Source organism: Gambusia affinis, linkage group LG23 (assembly GCF_019740435.1).
Source record: "Gambusia affinis linkage group LG23, SWU_Gaff_1.0, whole genome shotgun sequence".
Classification (NCBI taxonomy): domain Eukaryota; kingdom Metazoa; phylum Chordata; class Actinopteri; order Cyprinodontiformes; family Poeciliidae; genus Gambusia; species Gambusia affinis.
The window spans coordinates 669740-694377 of NC_057890.1; the positions used below are offsets into that span (position 1 = coordinate 669740).

Here is a 24638-nt window from a genome sequence, read left to right on the forward strand (position 1 = left end):
CCTTTCTAACAAAGAACAAAAGGCTGCTTAAATAGGGCATTCAATTCTTGCATTCATTATTGCCATTACTTCTGCCATGAATGTACTTAACACTTCATTTGTGAGTTGGATGTGTCTGGCTTTCAAAAGAATACCGTCTAAGATGCGCCTTGCAACTTCGATGAGTCCCATACAGCAGAAGGCTACAGAGAAGAATAGCCTCTGATTAGAAAGGTTGAGATAAACAGACCTGCTGCTGTGAACAAGAACAATGAAGGTTACAAACTGTAACAGCATAACGATGAACAGAACAGATAACTTATTATATAGCACTGTGGACAACTATGTTGTTCTCAAATGCTTTGTTAAAAAAACATAAAACTCTCCAGGAAAGAAATAACACGTAACAAAAATAATTATTCTGTCAGAACTCTGAGAACAGAATGGGTCATAGAGAACGTGGAAATGTCACACAGGTAAAACTGCGCTTGGGTGCCACCAGAATTACTGACAGCTGATCCTCCCAAACTCAATCCAGGAGCAGTGGAATCAATGGAACTGAGGGAAACACATAAAGGAGCATTTTTGGCCATGGGCTGTGAGCGAAGGTGTCCACCCCTAATGGTGGGTCCTCTGATGGGCTCAGTGAGAACCACAGCTGGGACTGCACATTCTCCCTCGTGGTGAACAGGTCCACTGCCACTCTGCTGAATCTGCTTCATATCTGTGCGACCAGCTCAGGATGGAGACTCCAGTCCCCATGGTGAGGACTGCCCCTGAACAGGATGTCCGCTCCTCTGTTCAAGATGCTGGGGATTACGCGCGCCCAGCACAGCAGCTGTCTGGTAATGTTTAACAGCTGAGTGGAGCCTCCCTGGCGATTTATGTAGACTGCTAACACTCTGTTGTCCGTGTGTATCAGAGCATGCTGACCCTTCAGCAGTGGAGAAAAGTGTTGACTCACCTTCAGCTCTGTGAGGAGCTCCACTTTTATATGAAGAGTCATGTCGTCTGGCCACTGTGCTCCAACCACCTGAGACAGACACGTTCCTCCCCATCCCAACAGTGATGCGTCTGTGAACACCAATACGTGTGACGTTGGTCTGCTGAGGGGAACCCCTCTGCCAGAATGCTGGGGTTTCCCCAGTGGGTCAGATCGGCTCCCACTGAAGGAGGAATAGAGGGCATGCGCCTCTTCTGACGCACAGGATTTATGCGCAAGCGAGCAAAGCATCATTGGAGGCGTCTCATGTGCAAACAAACCCAGCGGAATCACTACATGAGCCGCTGACATCATTCCCAGCAGCCACATGACTGACAGAGCAGTCACTATGCTGCGAGGTCTGACACGGTGGAGCCTCGGTTCTCGGCTGTGCCAATAAGGCTCTCATCATAACTGAGTTCAGCTCCACTCCCACATAAACAATCATCTGAGATGGAATAACCAAACTCTTTTCCCAGTTGATGGAAAATCCCAGGCTCAGTAGATGTGTTGCCAGCTTCTGGGTCTGCATTGTGGCTTCCTCCCTGGACCGAGCCAGTAAAAGCCGGTTGTCCAGATCGAAGAGAACTCTCGTCCCTGCCATGTGTAGTGGCTGCAGCACTGTTTCCACACATTTGGAAAATGTGTGGGGCGAGAGAATAACCGAACGGCAGACGGTTGTACTGATCCTGGGTCCCCCGGAAGGAGAAACGCAGATACTTCCGGTGTTTCAGGATGATGGGGACGTGGAAATATGCATCTTTTAAATCTATGGAGGTGAACCAGTCGTCCTGGTGAACATTTCGCTCCTCCTCGAGTTACCTAGCTTGATCGAGGAGGCGGCTAGCGTTAAGGGGCTTCCCGTCCCCCGACCTCCCCTGCCACGTTCAAATGATCTGGTGGGGCGGTTTGGCAATTAAATAAATACATTTAAATATGAGGAGGCCCAGGGGAGTGGTTGACCCCTGATGACTCCTAGAGAATATTCTTCTTAATATCTTTAGAATGATTGCAGCACAAACGAAAATTTTTGCTGCACAAACGTAGCCGAGTTGATTGACACCTATTTTGTTTGATTTTATAAAAGTGGGGGGGCTGGTTGACCTTTTGACCATTAAACTTTAATTTATTTCTTCAAAGCCAAAGCAGCACAAACAAAAATGTTTGCTGCACAAACGGAGTCGAGTTAATTGACACCCATTTTGTCTGATTTGAAGAAGTTGGGGGGGCTGGTTGACCTTTGATGACCTCTAGAAATAATTCTTTGTATCTTTAAAATGAAAGCAGCACAAACAAAATATTTTGCTGCACAAACGGAGCACAAACGCAGCACAAACGTTTGACACCAATTTAGTCTGATTGAAAGAAGGTGGTGGGGGGGCAACTTCACTCGGGTTAATTCTTCATTTGATAAATTTTTAGATGTATGCACTTTCACAAAGGACCTAACAAACATCTCTGCTTTTTCCTTTCATGTTATAGCTTCACACTGATTATCTTTAATTATAGATAAAGAAAAATCCCTTCTAATTCCTCCCATCTTTCTAATCATTCCCCAGATCTCGTTTACTTTAACTTCTGTTCCAACTGTACTACAAAATCCCCTCCAATAATTCTTTTTAGGTAATTTAACCATTCTCTTAACTTTAGACTTTGCTTTTTTGTATAATATTGAATTATCAAATGAATTATTTAATTTTAACCTTCTGAATGTTTTATTTGTAACTTTAATAGATTCTTTACAGTCATTGTTCCACCAAGGAACCATTTTTTCCCCTTTAATCCAGTAGATTTGCTACTGAATCCTACAGATTCACATATTATATTTTTAATCATTGAATTTAATTCTTCACTATCATTGCTTAAATTTGACATAATCTCCATAAGTTTGTCACTTGCTATCTTATTATATATTGCCCAATTAGCCCCCCTCATTGTCCATTTAGGATACCACTTTTCTTCAGCCACTACCTTAAAATTATGCGACTTAAGCAGAATAGGATAATGATAACTTCCAAGGGGGTTATCATTAATTACTTCCTATTGACTAATTCCTGCTATCTGATCTGACTCTATAGTAAGAACAATTGCAGATTCTACTCCTTGTCCTACATCAAATCTAGTACCTCTTCCATCATTTAGGCAAATTAACTTGTAATCATCCATCAACTCCTCAATTATGTTCCAATTTTCATCAGTCCTTTTACTTCCCCAAAATGTATTATGAGCATTAAAATTTTCACATAAAATATTTCTTCCATTTTTCTTCACATAAATACTATCAAGTCTTTCTCTACTTATTTTTTTTACAAGGGTTAATAAAAATGTATTATATTAAACTTTGATCTACTAATCCATACCTCAACCCCTATAACTTCTATTTCTTCATTTATATTCAAAACTTTATAACTAATTTCCTGCTGAGCACATATAGCAACAGCTCCTCCTACATTTGGATTTCTATCTTTACGTAGTGCTATATATATCCATTAAGAATAAAATCAAGTGATGGTTTTAACCAGGTTTCTTGAATAGATACTATATTTGGTTTTACATGCTGTCTTTCAATAAAAAATTTCAACGCTTGGCCATTAGCAATTAAGCTTCTTGCATTCCACTGTAATATGAATAAAACCATAAAATTTCACCATTACTGGACTGTTGATTTTCATTTATTTCAGTTGTCAAAACTGCACTGATTGACTCAAAAGACAAGTCTTCCACCCCAGTTTATTTTTCTGCAGCTTTATTTAATTCATACTACAATTATCTGAATCATCTAATTCTTTGCATTCTTCCATCGCACTTCCTTCCTACAATTAAACTCCAAATTGCACCTCTGTCACTTTAACTTCAAAGAATGCCCTCCTTCTCTGAGCCTCCTTCCCGCCAAGCTCAACTACGCTTCTACAGAGCTAAACCATCTCTTCTTTTTCACGGTGATCTCGTTCTTCTTTTTATGGCGGTTTTCAAAAAATGTTGATGTTTTGAGGCATGAACAAAATATTTATTATTCTGTTAAACAATATAACTGTAAGTTCCACCATAAGGATTGTTTATTTATTCATTTATTTTGCCTTTTTAACCAGATAGTAAAAGATTATTAAGGCACCCAGTAAGGCATACGTAGTTAGAATAAAATAGCATACAAAAACACAAAGTATTTTATTGAAATTTAATTAGTCTAATTATTAGATACTATTTACAAAGTCCTTACAAATATTGTTGAAATTTATTTATTTTGAGATGTATTAAGGTTTGCTAAGATTCTCATTACAAAGAATAATAAGTGTATTTTAAAATGATTATCCAAAGTATTTTAGATAAAATATACTTTTTTAAAGTGTACCAAAAATGTATATATTTTAAAAAGTACTAGAGGCATGTTTCTAAAAGTGTATTTAGTTTACACTTTTAGTATAATCTTAATAAGTATACCCACTTGATAACATATTAAAAGTGTTCTACAGAAAAATACAGTATATTTAAAATATACTTAAGTATACTAATGCATACTATATTTTCACCAAGGTACACTCCATTCGCAGCAAAAAATGATCCTTAGATAAGCAAGTTTACTGTAGCGATGATTCATGTTTAGTCTAGAGGTGGTTCACCCAAAGCAAGGTAATTTTTTTTCTTTCCACTTAACTTTATATGAATATGATTGGATACAGCACTCTAAATAACCAGTGGCTACCACTAATTATGGGTAGTGTTAATTACTGTCTTCGGGACATCTGTCCAGCCAGCAGTCTTCCCCATGATTGTGTCCTACTGACCCGGATTGATAGTCCATTTACAGTAGTCTCTCAAACTGTGGTCTCTGGAACACTGGTGGTTCACTGGCACACCTTACTCCTGTTGTACCTTAGGTCCTCAAGGTACTGCATGTAAATAACCATTTATTTTCCACAGCATGAGCTCAAAGTGTGACACTACAGTTAGCTTCCAAAAAGATTGTGGTTAAAAATAATGGAAAACTGGCTTATATTGTTTGGCTTATGGACATGCCAACTAACATGTATCTTTGTAAATCAACACAGCAGTTATATTAAATATGAAACAAAATAAATTTTGCAGTGTAAGAGCCATTAGCTGTTATTTTTTTTGTTCATACTGCCATAGTAAAAGCATTGTCAAAAAGCAGTTATCAAATACAAGTTGGTTTGAAAAAAATGTTTATTGCAGCTCATTGCATTATCTAATTTCTCCTCTTTTCATTCTGTGATCCTTATAGATACCACGTGTGGACCAAAGGCCATGCGCCAACTAACTTTGCCAAATGGCGGACAGCCACTACACCTTACAAAGTGCTGTGGGAGGCCGACTTTGAGCCCTATGTGATGGTGAAGAAAGACAGTCCTGAGTATGACCGCCGTTTTGTGGGCTTTGGCTGGAACAAGGTGGCTCATATCATGGAGCTTGATGCACAGGTTATTCATCACTTTCTTTTTTTAATGCAAACTAAAATTATTAAGCTAAAAAAATGTAGTTCTTTTGTTATGAATATTTCCGTTTGAGAAAGTTTTTCTCAATTATTTTTCCTTTGGCAGAGCTTGATTACTTTGAAGCTAATACCAATTTTTCTCTGAATAATTTCAATCAGAATCATTTTTTGCTATTGCCAGTAAACATGTTCACTGGCTAAGAAATTACTTTGATGTCACTGTGCAAAAATAAATAAATAAATATTATTATTAATGATAAGAAAATAAAATATGAAAAAGGAAAAATATGCAATACATACTGCCGGGCTCCTTGATACGGGCTGTCAGGTCCCTGTATGACCGGTGTCAGAGTCTGGTCCGCATTGCCGGCAGTAAGTCAAGCTCGTTTCCGGTGAGAGTTGGACTCCGCCAACTTTGTCACCGATTCTGTTCATTACTTTTATGGACAGGATTTCTAGTCGCAGCCAAGGTGTTGAGGGGATCCGTTATGGTGGCCTTAGGATTGCATCTCTGCTTTTTGCGGATGATGTGGTCCTTTTGGCTTCATCAAGTCGTGATCTGCAGCTCTTGCTGGAGCGGTTCGCAGCCGATTGTGAAGCGGTGGGATGAGGATCAGTGCCTCCAAATCCGAGGCCATGGTCTTGAGCTGGAAAAGGGTAGAGTGCCTTCTCTGGGTCGGGGGGAGGTGTCCTGCCCCAAGTGGAGAAGTTCAAGTATCTCGGGATCTTGTTCATGAATGAGGGAAGAAGGAAGCGGGAGACTGACAGGTGGATTGGCACAGTGTCTGCCGTCAAGTGGGTGCTGTACCGGTCGGTCGTGGTGAAGAGAGAGCTGAGCCAAAAAGCAAAGCTCTCGATTAACCAGTCGATCTACGTTCCCACCCTCATCTATGGTCATGAGCTTTGGGTCATGACCGAAAGAACGAGATCAGGGATACAAGTGGTCGAAATGGGTTTTCTCCATTTGGTGTCTGGGCTCTCCCTTAGAGATAGGGTGAGAAGCTCAGTCATCTGGGAGCGACTCAGAGTAGAGCCGCTGTTCCTTCACGTCAAGAGGAGACAGTTGAGGTGGCAGAGGCATCTGGTCAGGATGCCTCCTGGACGCCTCCCTGGTGAGGTGTTCCGGGCACATCCCACTGGGAGGAGGCCCTGGGGAAGACCCAGGACACGCTGGAGGGACTACGTCTCTCGGCTGGCCTGGGAACGCCTTGGGATTCCTGCGGAGGAGCTGGAAGAAGTGGCTGGGGAGAGGGAAGTCTGGGCCTCCCTTCTGAAGCTGCTAACCCATGACCCGATGCCGGATAAAGTGGAAGAAGTTGGATGGATGGATGGATGGATGGATGGATGGATGGATGGATGGATGGAGGAACAATGGTGATTCTGATTTTGTTGCCTGCGTACAGGGCACATTAAGCAAGGAATGTAGAAATGCCTTTCATGTAAAATTTTCAGACATGCAAGTATACTCGATATCCACCACAAGAAGAATGAGTTCAAACTTGATGCTGAGGCAGGAAATCTTCCTGTCACAGTTCAGACAGGTCTTAAGGTGCACCTGTGTCCTTGAACGGTTTAGATGAGTTCTTTAAAACAAAAACAACTTCTCAGAAAACCTCTGTTATCAGTTCCAATTTTCTTTTGGGTAAGCCAAAGTTTATGTCACAACATCTATCAACAGTCACCGGCAACAGAATTTATGCTGTTAATTGTATAGGCTACGTACACAACCGGTCAACATGGACTTCCCTGAGAACAACCAACAGGTTATTCTTCCGTGAGGGCTGTCAAATACTTCCAAAAAGACCGCACTGCTTTCATTAAAGACCTTGCCTCCACAGGTATGATGACAGAACTTTTTCTACATGACATGGCTATATGGTCCTGCATTCCTTTCATAGTCAGAGACAGATTGGCTTGTTAACCCAAACAAACATGAAGACCCTAATGTCAAAGTGTCTGCTCTTGTTGATGTTTCACCTGCACAACATGATGGTTCTTTGGCTCTTTTGACCCATTGTGCTTCATCCCGGACTTGTCTTGTCAGGGTGATGGGTTGGATTTTGAGGTTCAAAACATTGTTCTTGCATTGCAAAAGAAATGAGACAAGTTTCCATCCTCCATCTGATTCAACTCAGTCTGAAGGTGCTCATCATAAGTAAGGTTGAGTTCCGTACTGGCTTTCTTTCATCAGGAGAGATTGAGGATGCTGAGATTCAAATATTCAAGTTCTGTCAAAGGAAATAATATGCTGAAGAAATCTCGTCTCCAAAAGGAAGAGAACGTGAAACGAAGCAGCCACATACAGGTTGAATCCTGTTCTGAACGATGACGTGGGAGGGTGTCTCAGCAGGCTGTCATGTCTGAAGATTCCAAAGTTCCTGTCATTATTGCTAAAAATCTTCACATTGTAGATCTTACTCTACAAAAAGAATAAGATCACCACCTTCCATCATGACAACATGACTCCTTTTTGGGGTCATAAAGAGATGGGTCATGGTGGTAGGAACCACATACTCTTAAAGCTGCATCAGACATATTGGATTCCTAGTGCTGGTGCATTGATTAGAAACATCATGTTGATTTGTGTTCTGCAGATGGTTTCATGGAGCTGCAGGCCAGCAGCAAATGGCTGACAGCAGAGTGACCCCTGAGAAATCCTCCTTCAGTTTTGTTGGAGTAGACCACTTTGTTCTATTTAAGTGAGACATGGGCTCATCCCATAATTTGTTCCATCAGAAAGGCCCTTAATTCCACCCTCCAGATGCATCATTGGGACGAGGAGGGTCTTCAAACTTCTTTCTGTGAAGTGGAGTCAATATTTAACAGTAGACCTATTATACTCAAATTCACCAATCCAAATGATCTGGAAGCTTTAACACCGAACCACCTTCTACTCAAGTCTAACCCAAGCTTACCACCAGGTTTGTTCCAGAAAGGTGACCTATATATGTAAACAGGGGCGCTGTAAACAGGGAGGTGAGGGTTGGAGTTAGGACAATTCCGAGGGTCCCTGACCCATAGGGGGACCTCCCACAAAAAAATTGTTTCTATATCTTATAGAAATAGAAAAAAAATCAGGGGCACTATCAATTATCAAAATCGTTTTAGCAGAATTTTATCCCTCCCAGACCAAAAAGCACACATCCATATTTGCCCTGAAAACCCTCCTGGATCCACATGAAATAGTTCATTCCTGCCTAGCACGTTTGATGTGACCACCAGCAGTCAGTACAAGATGAGAATGGCTGTAGCAGTTTCTATGCTGCCTAGAAAAATAATAGTCAGGTTTTCTAAAAGAAAGAGAGAAAAAGACAAGAGAGTCATTTATAGCCCAGTTTTTCTCCAAAAGAGGTGGGTAGACTGTGTGAGATTAAGAACCATTTAGCATAATTAGCTTAGACTACCATTTGCCTCCATTTCACTAACATTTAATGAATGAAGGAAATAATTAAAAAACATATTTAACTTGTCCCTGTACCTCTTAACACACTTAACAACAGGTGAGTCAGTCAACAGCGGCTCTAACCCTGACATCAGCATAACCCCTCCCCTCTGTCGCAATAAAAAAGGTGAGCAACACTGTGTCCAATGACAAGGTAGTTAGCATCATTACAGGGAGTCTATGTGGATTTCTTCTGTTTCTCTACTATTTTTACAGTTACACAACAAAAACAATGTATTTATTACTCAGAAATTCAAAAAATGTTTATAAAATTTTCCACTAGCACACTTAGCAGTGAGTGAATGAGATTGATTTACAGTGCTAAAACCATCCTCTTAGTTCTGATTGGGTTTTTTTGGTCAGAATTTGGTCAGCATTTCTTTAGACAGCAGTGGCAGTTCAGGGAGGAGGTGGAGATTGATCTTTTCATGTTTCATAGCAAACTGTCACAACATTGTGACAACTTTAACAAATGTGGAAAAAACATTTTTTATTAATGTTATATTCTGTAGCTTGAACAAATTGCAAGAATATAGCATTTTTTGAGAAATCTGGGTTGCTTCATGTATAATTTGCACATTGCCTGTGACATACTGGTGGGGAGAGACATTTCAATAAGCTAAAACTAATAAAAAAATGTAAGCAACCTATTTGCATGCAGTATGTGGACTGTTGCATGTAAAATTAACTAGCACTACGTACTGTCCAAGTATCAGTATTCGACCAGAGAATGCAAGGCAGTTGCAAGCCTTTAAAATTGTGACACTTTTGATGGGTCAAAAAGACTCAAGAAATTGTAACAGCAACTCGAAGAGGGGACCTAATTAAATTTTTTGTCATGGGGCACAAGATTCCTAGCAGTGCCCCTGTATGTAAATGATGGAGACAGGTCTAATACACATCTGATTTGTTTTAGAAAGGATGACTTAAAGAATATCTGCCACAACTTCAACAGCACCAAAAGCAGATTCAAATTAAACGCAACCTTGTTCCTCATAATGGATGACTATACACCTTATGGTTTTTTGGATCATTGGCAGAAACACAGAAACTGTGCCAGACAAAAAATGGCTTGTACATCAGGTCTTTATTAAGACCCCAACCAGCCATTTATGATGATCCATCACAAAGACATGCCTTCTTTAGGAATCTTCCGACCAATAAAGACAACACGCATGATGTAGTTTGACTCTTTGACTTGACTTTATCACAACATGTACAGTGAATCCAGCAAGCACTCAGATATGTATGTAACTCATTCTTCTCACAGAAGTTCAATCTTTTAATACAATGTCATGTTCTACAATGTCTGTTTCACCTGGATTTTCCTGGAACATATTTGATTTGCAAAAATTTCTCCCCTGAGCTGGTTTTTCTTCATCAATTTGGTTCAGATCCAGAAACAGAGGTGAGGGTTTTGGCAGGTGTTGATTCTCTTGTTCCCCCTCCTCTGAAATCTCCTGAATAAGAAAATCATCTGCTTTCTGGACTGTTTACCCATTCCTTAAGCAGGTTCACATGGAGTACTCTGCTAAAGTGAAGCTGATCTGGAATGGAAGTCTTTCAGATTGTTTGTCCCAGTTTGCTCTGGATCTCATATGACCCTTGCCATTTTGTTAAAATACTGTCAGCACTTGGACAGTAAGCAGTCCTAGCCAACACTTTCTGGCAAGGACTGAAAGATCTCTGGCAGGCTAATTGGTCATACCAGGCTTTCCAATGAAGCTTACAAGATCCCTTAGAAGCTTGGGCCAATGCTGTCATTATTTCTAGTCATTCCTGCATCTGAAGAACTTAAGAGACATCATTTACAGCTTGTGATCTCTCTTAGTCTCCTGGTCTGGATCATAAAAGGTCAAGGCGTAGAGTAGTTGCAAAAACCCCTCTCTCTTTCTAGTCTGAAATCTGGTTAATGCAATGTTGCATATATTGCTGGAGTTGAACAAGTCTCATAACACAAGCAGATCTTGACCCAGCACTGTTGGAAATGGTAGATTCTGAGCAACACAAATATTTAAGAGGTAAAGAGGTCTGTGTACTTTTAATGTCCAGGTCTGCTGTTGGACATGGCAGCTCATGTCCATAAATGGTGCAGACAGGAATTGTTTTCATATTAACCTTGTTTGCTGGAACAAAATTTCTCTGCACAAGAGTCTGAGTACTTCCTGAATCAATGAGGGCCTTTTATTGTTTATTAGGGACCTTATGGAAGCCAGACGTGCCCCACCTGCAATAAGATCGATAAATAATAAAAGTCCCTCAACTTCAGTTGAGGTTGTTTTTAACTCATACTCCATTTAAGATTCCACACTTTGTCTGGGTTATTTTTGTAGAATCCTTTGGGCACATTGGTTTTGTGTGACCCTCCATCTCACACAAATCACAGCCTTGGCTGGGGATCTTGATGGCACATTTAGTGACTCTTTGGAGGTTTACTCACCCCTGCCTTTTGGTAGTGGGGAACAGGTTTTGAAACATCCCTAATTTTCTATGTTGTGTGACTCCATGGTTGACCCTTTTTCTGTGCAGCCACAAACGCATCAGCCAACTGTGCAGCTAGTGTAGCTGACTTTGGGTTATGTTTTGTAATCCATATTAATGCAGGGGACAGCATTCTCAAGTATTGTTCTAAAATGATTATTTCACCAACCTCATGCATATTTTTTTCTGTTGGTATCACCCACTTTCAATACAACTCATCCCATCTTGCATATAGTTCCATCTATCCATCCATCCATCCATCCATCTTCTTCCGCTTATCCGGGGTCGGGTCGCGGGGGTAGCAGCTTCAGAAAGGAGGCCCAGACTTCCCTCTCTACCACCCACTTCTTCTAGCTCCTCCGGAGGAATCCCAAGGCGTTCCCAGGCCAGCCGAGAGACATAGTCCCTCCAGCGTGTCCTGGGTCTTCCTCTGGGCCTCCTCTCGGTGAGACGTGCCCGGAACACCTCACCAGGGAGGTGTCCAGGAGGCATCCTGACCAGATGCCTGAGCCACCTCAACTAGCTCCTCTTGATGTGAAGGTGCAGTGGCTCTACTCTGAGTCCCTCCTGGATGACTGAGCTTCTCACCCCATCTCTAAGGGAGAGCCCAGACACCCTACGGAGAAAACCCATTTCGGCCGCTTGTATCCGCGATCTCATTCTTTCGGTCATGACCCAAAGCTCATGACCATAGATGAGGGTGGGAACGTAGATCGACTGGTTAATCGAGAGCTTTGCTTTTTGGCTCAGCTCTCTCTTCACCACGACCGACCGGTACAGCACCCACTTGACGGCAGACACTGTGCCAATCCACCTGTCAGTCTCCCGCTTCCTTCTTCCCTCATTCATGAACAAGATCCCGAGATACTTGAACTCCTCCACTTGGGGCAGGACACCTCCCCCCGACCCAGAGAAGGCACTGTACCCTTTTCCAGCTCAAGACCATGGCCTCGGCTTTGGAGGCACTGATCGCTATCCCAGCCGCTTCACACTCGGCTGCGAACCACTCCAGCAAGAGCTGCAGATCAGGACCTGATGAAGCCAAAAGGACTATATCATCCGGAAAAAGCAGAGATGCAATCCTAAGGTCACCAAAACTGATCCCCTCAACACCTTGGCTGTGCCTAGAAATTCTGTCCATAAAATAGTTATTTTGTATTCTTGTCAGTTTTACTTATAGTGATTGAAATCTCAATCTATATATCAGAGGATTTTTTATTTTTGAAGTATGGCTTACTTAACTTCATTATACTCCAGAGATCAATTATGTTGGTCAATGTTCCATTTATTTCAGCCATTGCTGATGACAAATACTCTCCTTAGATGCTCTGAAGCGTGATCAAATTAGAGGGCTACAGCAGCTACCTTGTTCCAATGGTGTGGGGAGGCATTTCTTTGGTCTTCCCAGCCCTCCAAGTCCTATTCAGAGGTGCTCTGACTGCCATAAGGTACCGGATTGTGCAAGGAGACCTCCCATTTCTCCTCAAACTTTCCTATATGTGCCCTTTGCCTGTAAACACAGGCTCATGCAGGGCCTGTGCTTACAGCCCAGTACTGTGCAGGATGATTGCCGTTTGCTAGGGAACACCAAAATGTTCCAAACCAGCGTGACTAGTTTGGTGGTGGGTCAGTCATGGTGTAGGGATGCATTTCTTTTGGTAGCTGTACAGCAGCCAGAGGTGCCCTGAATGCCATAAGACAGGGGTGTCAAACTCCAGTCCTCAAGGGCCGATGTCCTGCAACTTTTAGATGTGCCTCTTCTGCACCACACCTGAATAGAATAATTAGGTCATTGGCAAGGCTCTGGAGAACTGATCTACACAAGGAGGAGGTAATTAAGCCATTTCATTCCAGTGTTTTGTACCTGTGGCACATCTAAAAACTGCAGGACAGCGGCCCTTGAGGACTGGAGTTTGACACTTGTGCCATAAGGTATCAGGATGAGATCCTCAGACACATTGCAATACCATATGTAGGTGCAGTGGGCCATGGGTTCCTTCTTATACATCATAGTGCTAGGCCTCATGTGACTGATGCGTGTCAGTAGTTCCTTTATGATGAGGACATTGATGTTATGAATTGGCTTGCCTATTCCCCAGACCTGAATCCAATTCAGCACATCTAGGACATCATGTTTTGGTCAATCCACATCTACATCACATCATAGACTGTCCAGGAAAAACCAGATACTCTCTGATCAGATCTGGGAAGAGTTCCTTCAGGAGAATATCTGCCATCTCATCAGGAGCATGCCCAGGTGTTGTAAGAGCATGCTTGACAACACCATGCGGAGACCATACACTCTGTTACTCCTCTCGAGTTTAATCAAGGCTTAACGCAGTTCTTGGTTTCAACAGCCATTTATTGTGGACACATCTTACAAAGTCCCCAAAAATGCCATCAGAACTAAAAACAAAAAGGTAACACAAACCCAAATCAGTTCACAATAAATGGAGTATTTACATAAATAAAAGATACAAATAAACAAACCGTACCTCATTAGCCACATTGACTCCAGAGGATTAAAGCTTAATTTGTAGCGATCAGCTTCTTCAGCTTGAATGCTCCATGTGGCTCTAAGTGCACCAGCCATTGTTTCACCGGGCAACACGTGGTCCGCGGAACGAAATGAAAGGTCCCCCACATTTGAATGTACACCTAATTGAACCTAATGAGTATCAACACAAATTTAAAACTACCACACATTTAAACTTAATGTTTTACATTAAATAAAATTTAAGTACTGCCACCTTAAACCAAATAACAAAACACAATAATTCAGATGTAGTTGCCTTGACAGCAGTTACACTCTACTTAACCTCATGTAGTCTTGAAGAATATTCACTGTTATGTTACTTTCCACTTTCATATTAAAATTCAAGTCCAAGTGTAATAATTTTGATTTACATTGATGATTTTTGTTACTTTCTTCTCAATCACTCTCTTAAAGTGTTTAATGACAATATTTAATTTATTAAGATCTAAGATGTGTTATTTTAGTGTTCCCTTTAATTTTGTGAGCAGTGTATAATAAAATCTTTTGAGAGGGAGATCTTATATCCAATAAACCTATCAAGACTTTTATTGTTTTGTTCAGTTGATGTAATTTTGAAATGTTTTGACTCAACCAGGTTTTTCCAGTGATATTTAGTTACTGCAGTGTTTTCTCTCTCTCTTTCTCTCTCTAGGAGTATGAGTTTGTGGTCCTGCCAAATGCCTATATGATCCATATGCCCCATGCTCCCAGCTTCGACATCACAAAGTTTCGCTCTAATAAGCAGTACCGGGTCTGCCTTAAGACCCTGAAGGAGGAGTTCCAGCAGAACATGTCTCGTCGCTTTGGCTTTGCTGCTCTTAAGTACATGACAGCTGAAAATAACAGCTAGTCAGCACTACAAGCCCAATGTCCTCTGGAGCAAAACTACTCAAAATGTTCATGGGGTAGGAAAGTTAAACACACAATTGAATTACTTAAATGGGGCCCTTTGGATTTTGTAAGACTTCAGACCCTGAGATCTAAAAGAATATTTTAGCCTGAGCAACCTGACATCATATTTTATCATTTTGTGTGAGTAGAAGTGATGATATTGAGGATTGAGCACTGATAATAGCTCTTTTGACGTGACAGACTGTGTGGGCCAACTGTGCAGTCCATCATGCACTCAGAAAGAAGAGGAGAGAATTAATGTCTTATCACATTTCTAAGACCACTGACAGATTTTGTGGCTGTAAAGTGATATTGTGAGTGTGTGTATCTTTCCTTCAGGACAGAGCTTAGGAAGAGCCGTGGAAAGAGAGGAGTTGAAGAAACCACCACGGTTTAACTGATAGAAGGCCAGATAAAGCAAAGCAGGAAATATGTCCTGATCTATGTATATCAGAAATCTCTGGAGGTTTTTTCTCTCATTTTGAATCAGACATTTCTTCCCTTCACCATGCTGTGAGGCGCCGCCATTATAAACCGGGGTAGGATATTTTAAGATGGCCGTGTTATGGTTTTAGCTTACTTGGTCATTGCCTTCCTGTGCATTTTTGCTCAAACAAGTTTTTGTTTCCAGCACAGTCTAGTCTTGCTCCCCTTGACTTGAACCTGGTCGATTTTTGACTAGAGTCAAACAGAAGAAGTTCACCACAAAATCAATAACGTTGATTTTCGGTGATGTTTTATAATTGTAGTTTTAGCAATGGCAGCAGAAGAAGTGAAGAAAGCCGTTTAGTCCATATTGGCCACAATTCCGAATACTGAATGAACATTAACAGCCGAATCATTCGGATCGGTACGTCAATGGTTGTTGCTGGCAATTTCTGGTTAGCTTCTTAGTGTCAAACAGAGAGCATTACATACACAGCCGTTAGCAATTGGATGAAATTTAAAACCTTAGCACAGGGTTGCCTCCAGGAAGCAATCATTTCCCCAGCTCAGCTGAATGCATTGAAACCAACATGATGTATGAGCCAAAACATGTTGCATTTTTTCCTGCTTGCATTAATGTAATGATAATCATGGCCTCATTTCAACTAAAGATGAGATGTGGGTTTGGAATTTTGTTATTTAAAAAATATTTCAAAAAGTGGAAGGTTATTTGAGGAACCAATGTTTTTTTGTCTTTTAAATCATATATTCCCCTGGCTTCTGCTTTCCTACAGGGAGAAGTGAAAATCAGAATAAAAGTCTTTAGTGTCCAGCTTTTGAAATCATGGTTATGACTAAGACACAAATAACTGGAACATTAGCACAACAGTAGAACTGGATTTATACTGTTAAAGATTTATCACATGATGCAATCTGACATTTAGAGTATGGTCAGTGCACAATTTTTGGTGAAGATTACAACGAGGTTAAATTATTTTATGTAATAAATCCACCCATCACACTTATCTAGAGTGTCTTTCCTAACAATTGTTGCGCAATACCCCCCACCCCCTCTCTATTCCCTCACTCTGTACTTCCTCTTCTGAGAGGTGAGATGTGCTACCAGCTCTCCATCTAACAGATGAATTGACTTTCCTAAATCTGCTGGGATTTACCCTGTCCAGAACTGAAGTAAACTGTGTTTAAAGTTGGCATCGAGAAACGATTCGCCTGGTTTCTGACGACCTCCATCCAGGTGTCCCACCCTTCTCCCCCCTGTGAATTAGCCAGACTGAGCAGCCTGCAGCCAACTAGTTTCACAGAGCTCAACTGGAGGAGGTTGATAAACGAAGGCAGGGATCTCTGTTGGTCTGATGAGCTTTCGTCTCTGCATGGATGGTGAGGTCACACAAGACTTGGGTGCTGGCAGGAAGAGTACTGACTTAGAGCGGCAGGTCTTGGGTCTTAGGATGACTTTCTCGTGTGTAACGTTCCTCAGCTTCTTGTCTTGCGGCTCTGAAGCTCCCTTCACCTTGTCTCACAATCTTTCTGGTCCGTTGAAATGTAGACGAGCCGACCTCATGGGAGGAAGGCACCAGTTCTTCTTCTTTGCCTTTGTTCTCATATCCATCTTTGTCTCAGAGACATTATGTCCTGATGTTTGTTCTAATGAACCAGGGTTGCTCAACGGTCCTCCTATGTCTGTTGTCTGCACAACCTTTTCTTTGAAAAGTTTAAGTTGTTCAACAATCTGTTTCCAATTAAGGTACTGGTCATCTCTGCTCTCCTGTTAGTTCCCATTTTTTCCCTAACCTTTCACCTTCCATCTACCTTGAACACAACATCAATGATCTTTAATTGCAGTTACACCTTTTATACCGTTTGAAGTTCAATGTCACAATCACATTTATAACTTCTTTACCTTCTCTGATTTATCATTTATTTATAATTTTATGATAATCATAACTTATTAGTTACTCTTATTATAATCTTAACGTGAGTTATTACAGATGTTTTCTGAAAAGAAACCAAGAATATTCCATGATTCTAATTATTTGATACCAAAGTTACAGTAACTTGTTTTACTTGTAAGTGTACGTGCAAGTATTCTTACAAGTATATTAATATAATTAACATTAATATGAGTCTGAGTAAAATATAATAAACTGATTAAACATTGTAAGATTAACATTAAATAAACTTCTAATAAAAGTAACATACTGTGAATGATTATTTTATTCCACAGTATATAATATAATATCTATATCAGGGGTCACCAACGCGGTGCCTGCGGGAAACTGGTCGCTCGAGGGGACCTTGTCAGTCACCTGAGGAGCAGGTTCTAAAAATAGCCTTTGTCATTAGGGAGCACTGCCAAAAAATTATTTAATTTAATCCTTTTACATTTGTTAGAATGGCGCTTAGCGGCTGGTTTACAGAGGAGTCTTGAGGCAGAGAAATAGTGCAGACCAACCAGGTGTTTATTCTCCAACACAAACAATCTTGACAAAACAACCAAATCTTCAACATAATAATAACACTCTTCATTTTTAAGCAGCCATTTCATTTCTAAAATACCTTTCTTTAAATATAAATCCAATCATTACACTTCTAAAATGCACAGTTCCATCGCTCCCCCTCTTCCATCTGCATTTGGTCTCTTCGGAACCTTTATAAGGTGTTCAGGCCCCTGGGGAATCTTAGCCTGAACACCCTGCAGAGGAAGAGACGGAGGTAAGCCAAATCTACACAAACATTTCATTGTATTTCAAACAGTTACAAGACCCATCCATTTGTTTGTGTGTTTTTATGCAGTGGCTTCTCAACTGGAACTGATGGTGTCCTGTTAAAATAAAACAAACAATAAAATTCTTCAATCTGTATCTGTCTCTTATCATTCAACCCCTTTTAAGTGTTTTCATACAAGTAATGAAGACCTTCATTACAACATTGAAGTAATAACATTTGTATATATTTAGAGTTTTAACAAAGGAAATGATAAAAACGTTTAAAATAAATTGCTTTATTTATAAAACTCTTTCCTATGGTTAAAGTTCAGAACTACGCGCAGACGCCTGCAGGATTTTATCGGAGGGCAGCCGCGCCTGCAGCTGTACAGCTGTACATACTCCGCGTACCTTGAGACCTTCCTTTAAGTGAAAAAAGAAAAAAATAATTTCTGGAATTTTTATTATTTAACCCTCTTTACTATTAACAAAATAGTGGAGAAAAAAGATCTTTTGTGCCAAAACATCTTGTATGAAGTGCACATCTGTGAGTCTCTGGGGATGAGCACCCAAAGCCTAAACCTTTTTGATCAGTTTACTTTTATTTGCCGGCTTGGCGCTTTTTCTGTTAGATAAAAATGAATGACAGGAGTTTGAACCTCTCGTTGGTCTAAGCGGTCGTTTGGATCCCAACAGATCTTTTTACCATGTGCGGTTCTGGTGGGTCGTCAGTTTATGAACTTCTTTGAAGTTTCCCGAACTGGAGAGCTGATGGGTCATCTGTCGGCTGACATCCTCCGCTTTTCCTGAGCGTCACGCTAAGACTGCGGGTTAAACAATTTAATGTAGTTGAATTTAATCTATCAAAAGTAGAGTAGAAATTAAGCAAATGAAGCCTAGGCGAAAATTCAAGCTGGGAGACAAAACACAGCCGTCCCACATCAGACACTCAACACGCCCCCGCTGCAGCCAATCGGGACAGGTGCGCCGCACCGCTTCAGCCAATCGTCGTTCACGGATCCCTTCAAAGGACAAGCTTCCCCGGATCTTCTCGCTCGTCAGCCGTGCTTCGATTTCACGTATGCGCTTTCCAACCTCTCCCACATTCAGTCAGCTAGTCAGCTGCCTCCCGTCCGCCAGCAATACCGGTCCTTCAGTCCCTAATTCAGCTCGCAGAAGCACCTTCCGATCATCTTCGCCCTCTTTCAGAACCAGATACAGGGAGTGTCCCTCACCTGCCGGCTGCGCTCCTGTCGACTCCCAGTCATTCCTCACCGATCTAACCACCCCATCAAGCCTGCATTCGGCCTCCATTGATGTCTTTCCCTCATTGATGACGCAGGCGGCCTCTGGCATCCGCCTGGTTCCCCGCTCCGGCTCACCATCGTCAGCTGCTACGCCTCACTGGTGCTGTCAACCTGCAGCCAAGCGCTGGTTGTCTCCACGATCCGCCGTGGCTCCATTGACGCACGTCGGCTCTTCCTCCTCGTCCCATCATGGACTCGATCCGTTGCCCCATCTTCTCTACCAGTCCACCTCCAGGAGAAAACCGAAATCAGACCGCTACGCTCACCTCCGCGTATCTCAGCTCGCAGCTGACTCTTCAGCCCCATCAACCGGGAACTTCGTTTACGCCCATCGGGCGTCGTCTAGGTAAGACGTACCCACTGCTGATTCGTTCATTTGATATGCATCATGTCACCGTCAGCGCACCAGTACCTTTAATTCAGTTTATCTCGCCTCCTATTGCTGGTCAGTCGGCATCTTCAGGGTCTCGAGTAGCTCAATTAGTTAGAAGAGCCGGGGTTCTCACGGCCCCGCCATTTAATGGCGGACGCTCTTTGTCAACCTCATTCCGTTATTTCCCCGCTCAGGCCGCCGTAGCCCTCTCTTTCCTCTGTTGCTTAGCTCGCTCCAAATTCTGTCAGAAGTCCCAGTTTGTATCTCAGCACATTCTGCCCTCCAGCCCAGCTGCGCTGGTCTCCTAATCACAGCACCATATTTCTTTAAGCTTTTTCACTAATAGAGAGGATTCTCTTAAAGCTACACATGAAACGCACCTGAAAACAAACGAGTTTGGTGCAATCTTTTATTTACAAATTCCTCTTTTATTGGAGGGAGAGAGAAAGAAAAAAAAAAACACGTTGGACCTGCCGCTCTCGTCTAGTTTCACACTCCTTTTATCAGGGTCAAAGGAGACGTGCTTGCCCGTCTTTCATCCACGTAGTTCCATTCGCCTGTGTAACTGGGTTTATATTGTTAGTTATATATTTCCACAAAATGTTTTCTTTAATTTATTTGTCCTCTTATATTTGTCTATCCTTGTGTTCCTCTGTGTCTGCTATTAGGGGTTTGGCCCTCCAGCTCCGCCCTTCTTTCTTCTTCTTTTGTTCAGGGTCCTCCAGGACCATTATATATACTCGGTTATTAATTTCCTCTTCCCTTTTGCTACTTGTTCCACTGGGGAGAGGCAAGTTTTATAATCCGTTGTATTCCTTTCATTTACATTGTTCGAATGTTTATTTTTCCGCCTGTATTAATGATGGCTATTTTCAGTTTAGTTGCTATTACACCTTTATAACATCTGATGCATGTTAATACTGTTATTTTGTACAGATCGGGCTGGCGAACTAGAGCACATGCTATGTGCTAATGCTAATGTCTCCCGATTGACAGGTATGTTAGCGCGCCCTTTTGTTACTTGTTCCACTGGGGAGAGATTGGGCTGGCGAACTAGAGCACATGCTATGTGCTAATGCTAATGTCTCCCGATTGACAGGATAAATAAACGGAGACCGCCTCCAAACCCTGATTCGGAGTTTTGTGGTTTGTCTGATTACCACACACAACGCAGAAGTGCACCGGTCACACCTCAAGGCCAACCTCAACCCTCTAACAGTCAGTTTTCACCTGCACAGCAATCCGAACTTCACGAGCGTCCTCTTTCAAGTCATTCACACGTGGCAATACCACCCGCACCGACGGCTTCCTTTCCTCCTCATTCAATGGTTCTGACTCCTCTCAAGGAGGCACTCACGCAGCGAATAAGCAGGCATGCGCTCTAAGAGGTCCGTGCCATCTGCACAGTCGCCAGTCCAACAAACGCGTCAGGATACGACTAGCCAGCGTTTTGATAAATGCACGATCTCTCATGTTTGTCACAATTGCTACGTAATCTCTGCTGGAGCTATTCGCAGTGAACCACAAAGCGCACTCGCATAAACAAGCTGCCGTTCTTGATAGCCTGACGGCTTATCACCAAGTCTAACCGTCGTGTGGAGGCCAAATTAATGTAGAAAATATTCAGTTACTGTAAAAAACTTATTCGTTTAATTAGTAATTTAATAAGAGAATTTGTTGAGGTTTAGGAAGTATTATTATATTGCATGTAGCTAAATTCATAGTGTTTTAAGTGTTTTATTTTAAGTTTGTATGCCTTATAACTTCATTGGCCACTTTGCAATTTATCCAAAAGAGGTGAGGAGCCTGGTGTTAACGGAAGGGAAGAGAGGGAAAAAGGCGAGGTCGCTGCAGTGAGAATTGTCAGAGCCACACAGTTTCAACCGTAGTTTGTATTGTGGAGGTTATTTAAGATTTGACTGCTCATGTAAAGGATAACACAAGAAACTGTGGAATAAATCTTTTTGTTTTACATCTTTACATCGGAGCGCTGTGGAAGTTTTTGTTTTTCCTCCTCAAACACACGAGTGAAATCAGCGAAATTAACCTTGTGGCAACACACGTCGCCTGCGATAAAGCTTACAAAGATCTAACTTCCCTGGCATGTGGCCGTTTACCTAAAACCGTTATCGTTTGTCCCTCCCCGTCGGTTGCAAACGTAACCCAGGCTTTCCCTCTTCAAACCTGCAGCTGGTGGAGACACCCTACGGGCTCTGCGTTGTGTCATGTTGTATGTGTGAAGGTAGGATGTGTTCCTTACAGAAGAGTAATCAGGCGCAGGGCTGTTCGTCGTGGGGAGACAACGCAGCTTACGGCCATCAAGTCTCACAGACTGCAGGCCCCCGCAGCGCAGCTCAAGCTAACAAGTCTATCAGACTGCAGGCCCCCGCAAAGCGGCTCGCGCCCAACAAGTCTCGCAGACTGCACACCCCACCACGCGGCTCGCATTCAGCCAACGTCATTCTCTCGACCGACTCGCTTCAGGTCTTCACGGACGCCGCCCCATCCTCTGGTTTTGGGGGCTTTAAAAGCTAAATGGTTGCTGGAAAGTTGCCTTCCTATTTTCCTCAGTCCGAATCCTCTACATTTTATGAAATATTTCCCTTTGCCGTAGCTTGCCGCCTCTGGGGCCATCCTTGGAGCAGAATGCGTTTATTAGCGCTGCCATAATATTACCATGGTCCAAGCATTAATAAAGGCCGCCCATCCGTTAGCTCCATTATGCCTTTCATTCGCCGCTGCACATGGCAAGCTGTCAACAACATTTCATCATCTCAGCTCAGCACGTTTCCGGTTATTACAATGCTATCGCCGACTCTCCGTCCAGTTCTAAGTTTCAGGTTTCGCTGTCCATGCCTTGCTGCCGACGCTCAACCCGAGCTAACGCAAGCCTTCGAAGATCTGACGCTTTATAAATGGCTCTCTCCACTCCCTCTCGCGTTCATCACGCCACTACATAAAGTCGGGCTCCGCCCCATCTACCCTCTTCACATACTCTCGCCTGGCAAACCTTCACCAAGTTCTGCTCTGCTATCAATTCTCCCCTTTACCCTGGTAGTATATCCACAGTTCTCGCTTTCATCACTCATTGTTTCGACCATCGTCGCTTCAAACTGTCCTACATCTGCAGCCTGCTTGCGGGCATCAATTTTCACGCGAAACTCCAGCAACCCAGCTCATCACCTAGCCTCTTTTCGAACTCTGCCGTGAAGCTCCTTCTCAAAGGGATTGCTAAGCACAGCCCCTCTATTCCCGATAGCAGAGACTGATCACACTCCTACTACCTAGGAGTCTCATCACTGCGCTCCGTCCAGAGCTTTCTCCTCCTACACCTAAGCGCTCCTCCATGCGCTTTCCTGCTAGCCTTCCATGGATTTCTTGGGCTGAGTGAGTTCACGCCTGCATCGGAAGTATTCAGTTTGTCATGAGATTTATCTATATCTGATCTAAAATTCTTCGCGGACCACTACAATCCTTCACATCAAACACACCAAAACGAAAGGTTGTGTACTATCGCTATCGCACGCATGATCGGTCCGTTCTGTCCTTTTTGCTCAAATTCACATGTAAAGACATCAACTCTGCCACGAATCCAAATCTCTGTTTCTCACACCTGAATGCTTCGCCGTGACTGCTAACTGGTTCACTCACCACCTCAGACTGACGTTAGCAGCTTGCGGTCTTCCACCTAGTCACTTTTCAGGCCATTCTTTAGAATAGGCGCCGCTACATCTACCGCCGTTCAAGGCGTCCCTGTAGCTTCTCTCCTTCAGCTCGGACGCTGCCCCTCAGCCTTCTCATCTTACATCAGACCCGATCTCTCAATCCTACTCAAAGCTCAACGTTCCATAACTGCAGGTGAGCATCTCGTCATATCTGGTGGTGGAGCGTTCTGCCATTTCTAACATCTCATTCTGCTAGGAGATCCGGCCGGACCATCGGTCCTCAGCCCTCGGCTCGACAGCAGCCATTCCATCCTCCACAGGTCACCAAGCGGTTCGTGCCTAACAAGTCTATCAGACTGCAGGCCCCCGCCAACGTGGTTCGCGCCTAACAAGTCTATCAGACTGCAGGCCCCCGCCAACGCGGTTCGCGCCTAACAAGTCTATCAGACTGCAGGCCTCCGCCAACGCGGTTCGTGCCTAACAAGTCTATCAGACTGCAGGCCCCCGCCAACGCGGTTCGCGCCTAACAAGTCTATCAGACTGCAGGCCCCCGCCAACGCGGTTCGCGCCTAACAAGTCTATCAGACTGCAGGCCCCCGCCAACGCGGTTCGCGCCTAACAAGTCTATCAGACTGCAGGCCCCCGCCAACGTAGCTGTGCCTAACAAGTCTTGCAGACTGCAGGCCAGCTAGGCCTCAACCCGGCACCCTCTTTTGGGGGGAAGACTACCCTGAGCTAAACCTGGACCGATCACCTGCCTGGTGATCCTCAGCTCACAAGTCTTCCGCCGGGTTCGAGCGCCAAAAATTTCGGATCATTAAATCCTCTAACTGCTTCTCTTTCTCTGTGTGAGTCTATCCAGATTGAAATGAAGCCTAGGCGAAAATTCAAGCTGGGAGACAAAACACAGCCGTCCCACATCAGACACTCAACACGCCCCCGCTGCAGCCAATCGGGACAGGTGCGCCGCACCGCTTCAGCCAATCGTCGTTCACGGATCCCTTCAAAGGACAAGCTTCCCCGGATCTTCTCGCTCGTCAGCCGTGCTTCGACCCACCTCCTCCCCATCTCCACCATCATCCCAGGGACATCTTCCTAGCTCCCTCTCTGCTCCTTCGTTCAAGGCTCCGTTCCACCACCAGTATTCGGACCGGGGGGAAGACTACCCTGAGCTAAACCTGGACCGATCACCTGCCTGGTGATCCTCAGCTCACAAGTCTTTCGCCGGGTTCGAGCGGCAAAAATTTCGGATCATTAAATCCTCTAACTGCTTCTCTTTCTCTGTGTGAGTCTATCCAGATTGAAATATAGTTACTTCACTTTATCATCCTCTGGACGTCTTACACCACCTGAACCTGCGATCAACACTCTCCTCTTTTT

General features: G+C 43.1%; 1 protein-coding gene across 3 annotated transcripts in view; it reads left to right on the forward strand.

Moving 5' to 3' along the window:
- large1 (LARGE xylosyl- and glucuronyltransferase 1) overlaps positions 1 to 20041 on the forward strand; it is a 68272-nt gene extending 48231 nt beyond the window's left edge. For all 3 annotated transcript variants that reach the window (XM_044107569.1, XM_044107570.1, XM_044107571.1), the window contains 2 exons: positions 5202 to 5397; positions 14523 to 20041. In XM_044107569.1, coding sequence (XP_043963504.1) covers positions 5202 to 5397; positions 14523 to 14720 — 394 coding nt within the window. In that variant the 3' untranslated portion in view covers positions 14721 to 20041. The remainder of the gene's footprint in view (positions 1 to 5201; positions 5398 to 14522) is intronic.
- Positions 20042 to 24638: the final 4597 nt, after the last annotated feature.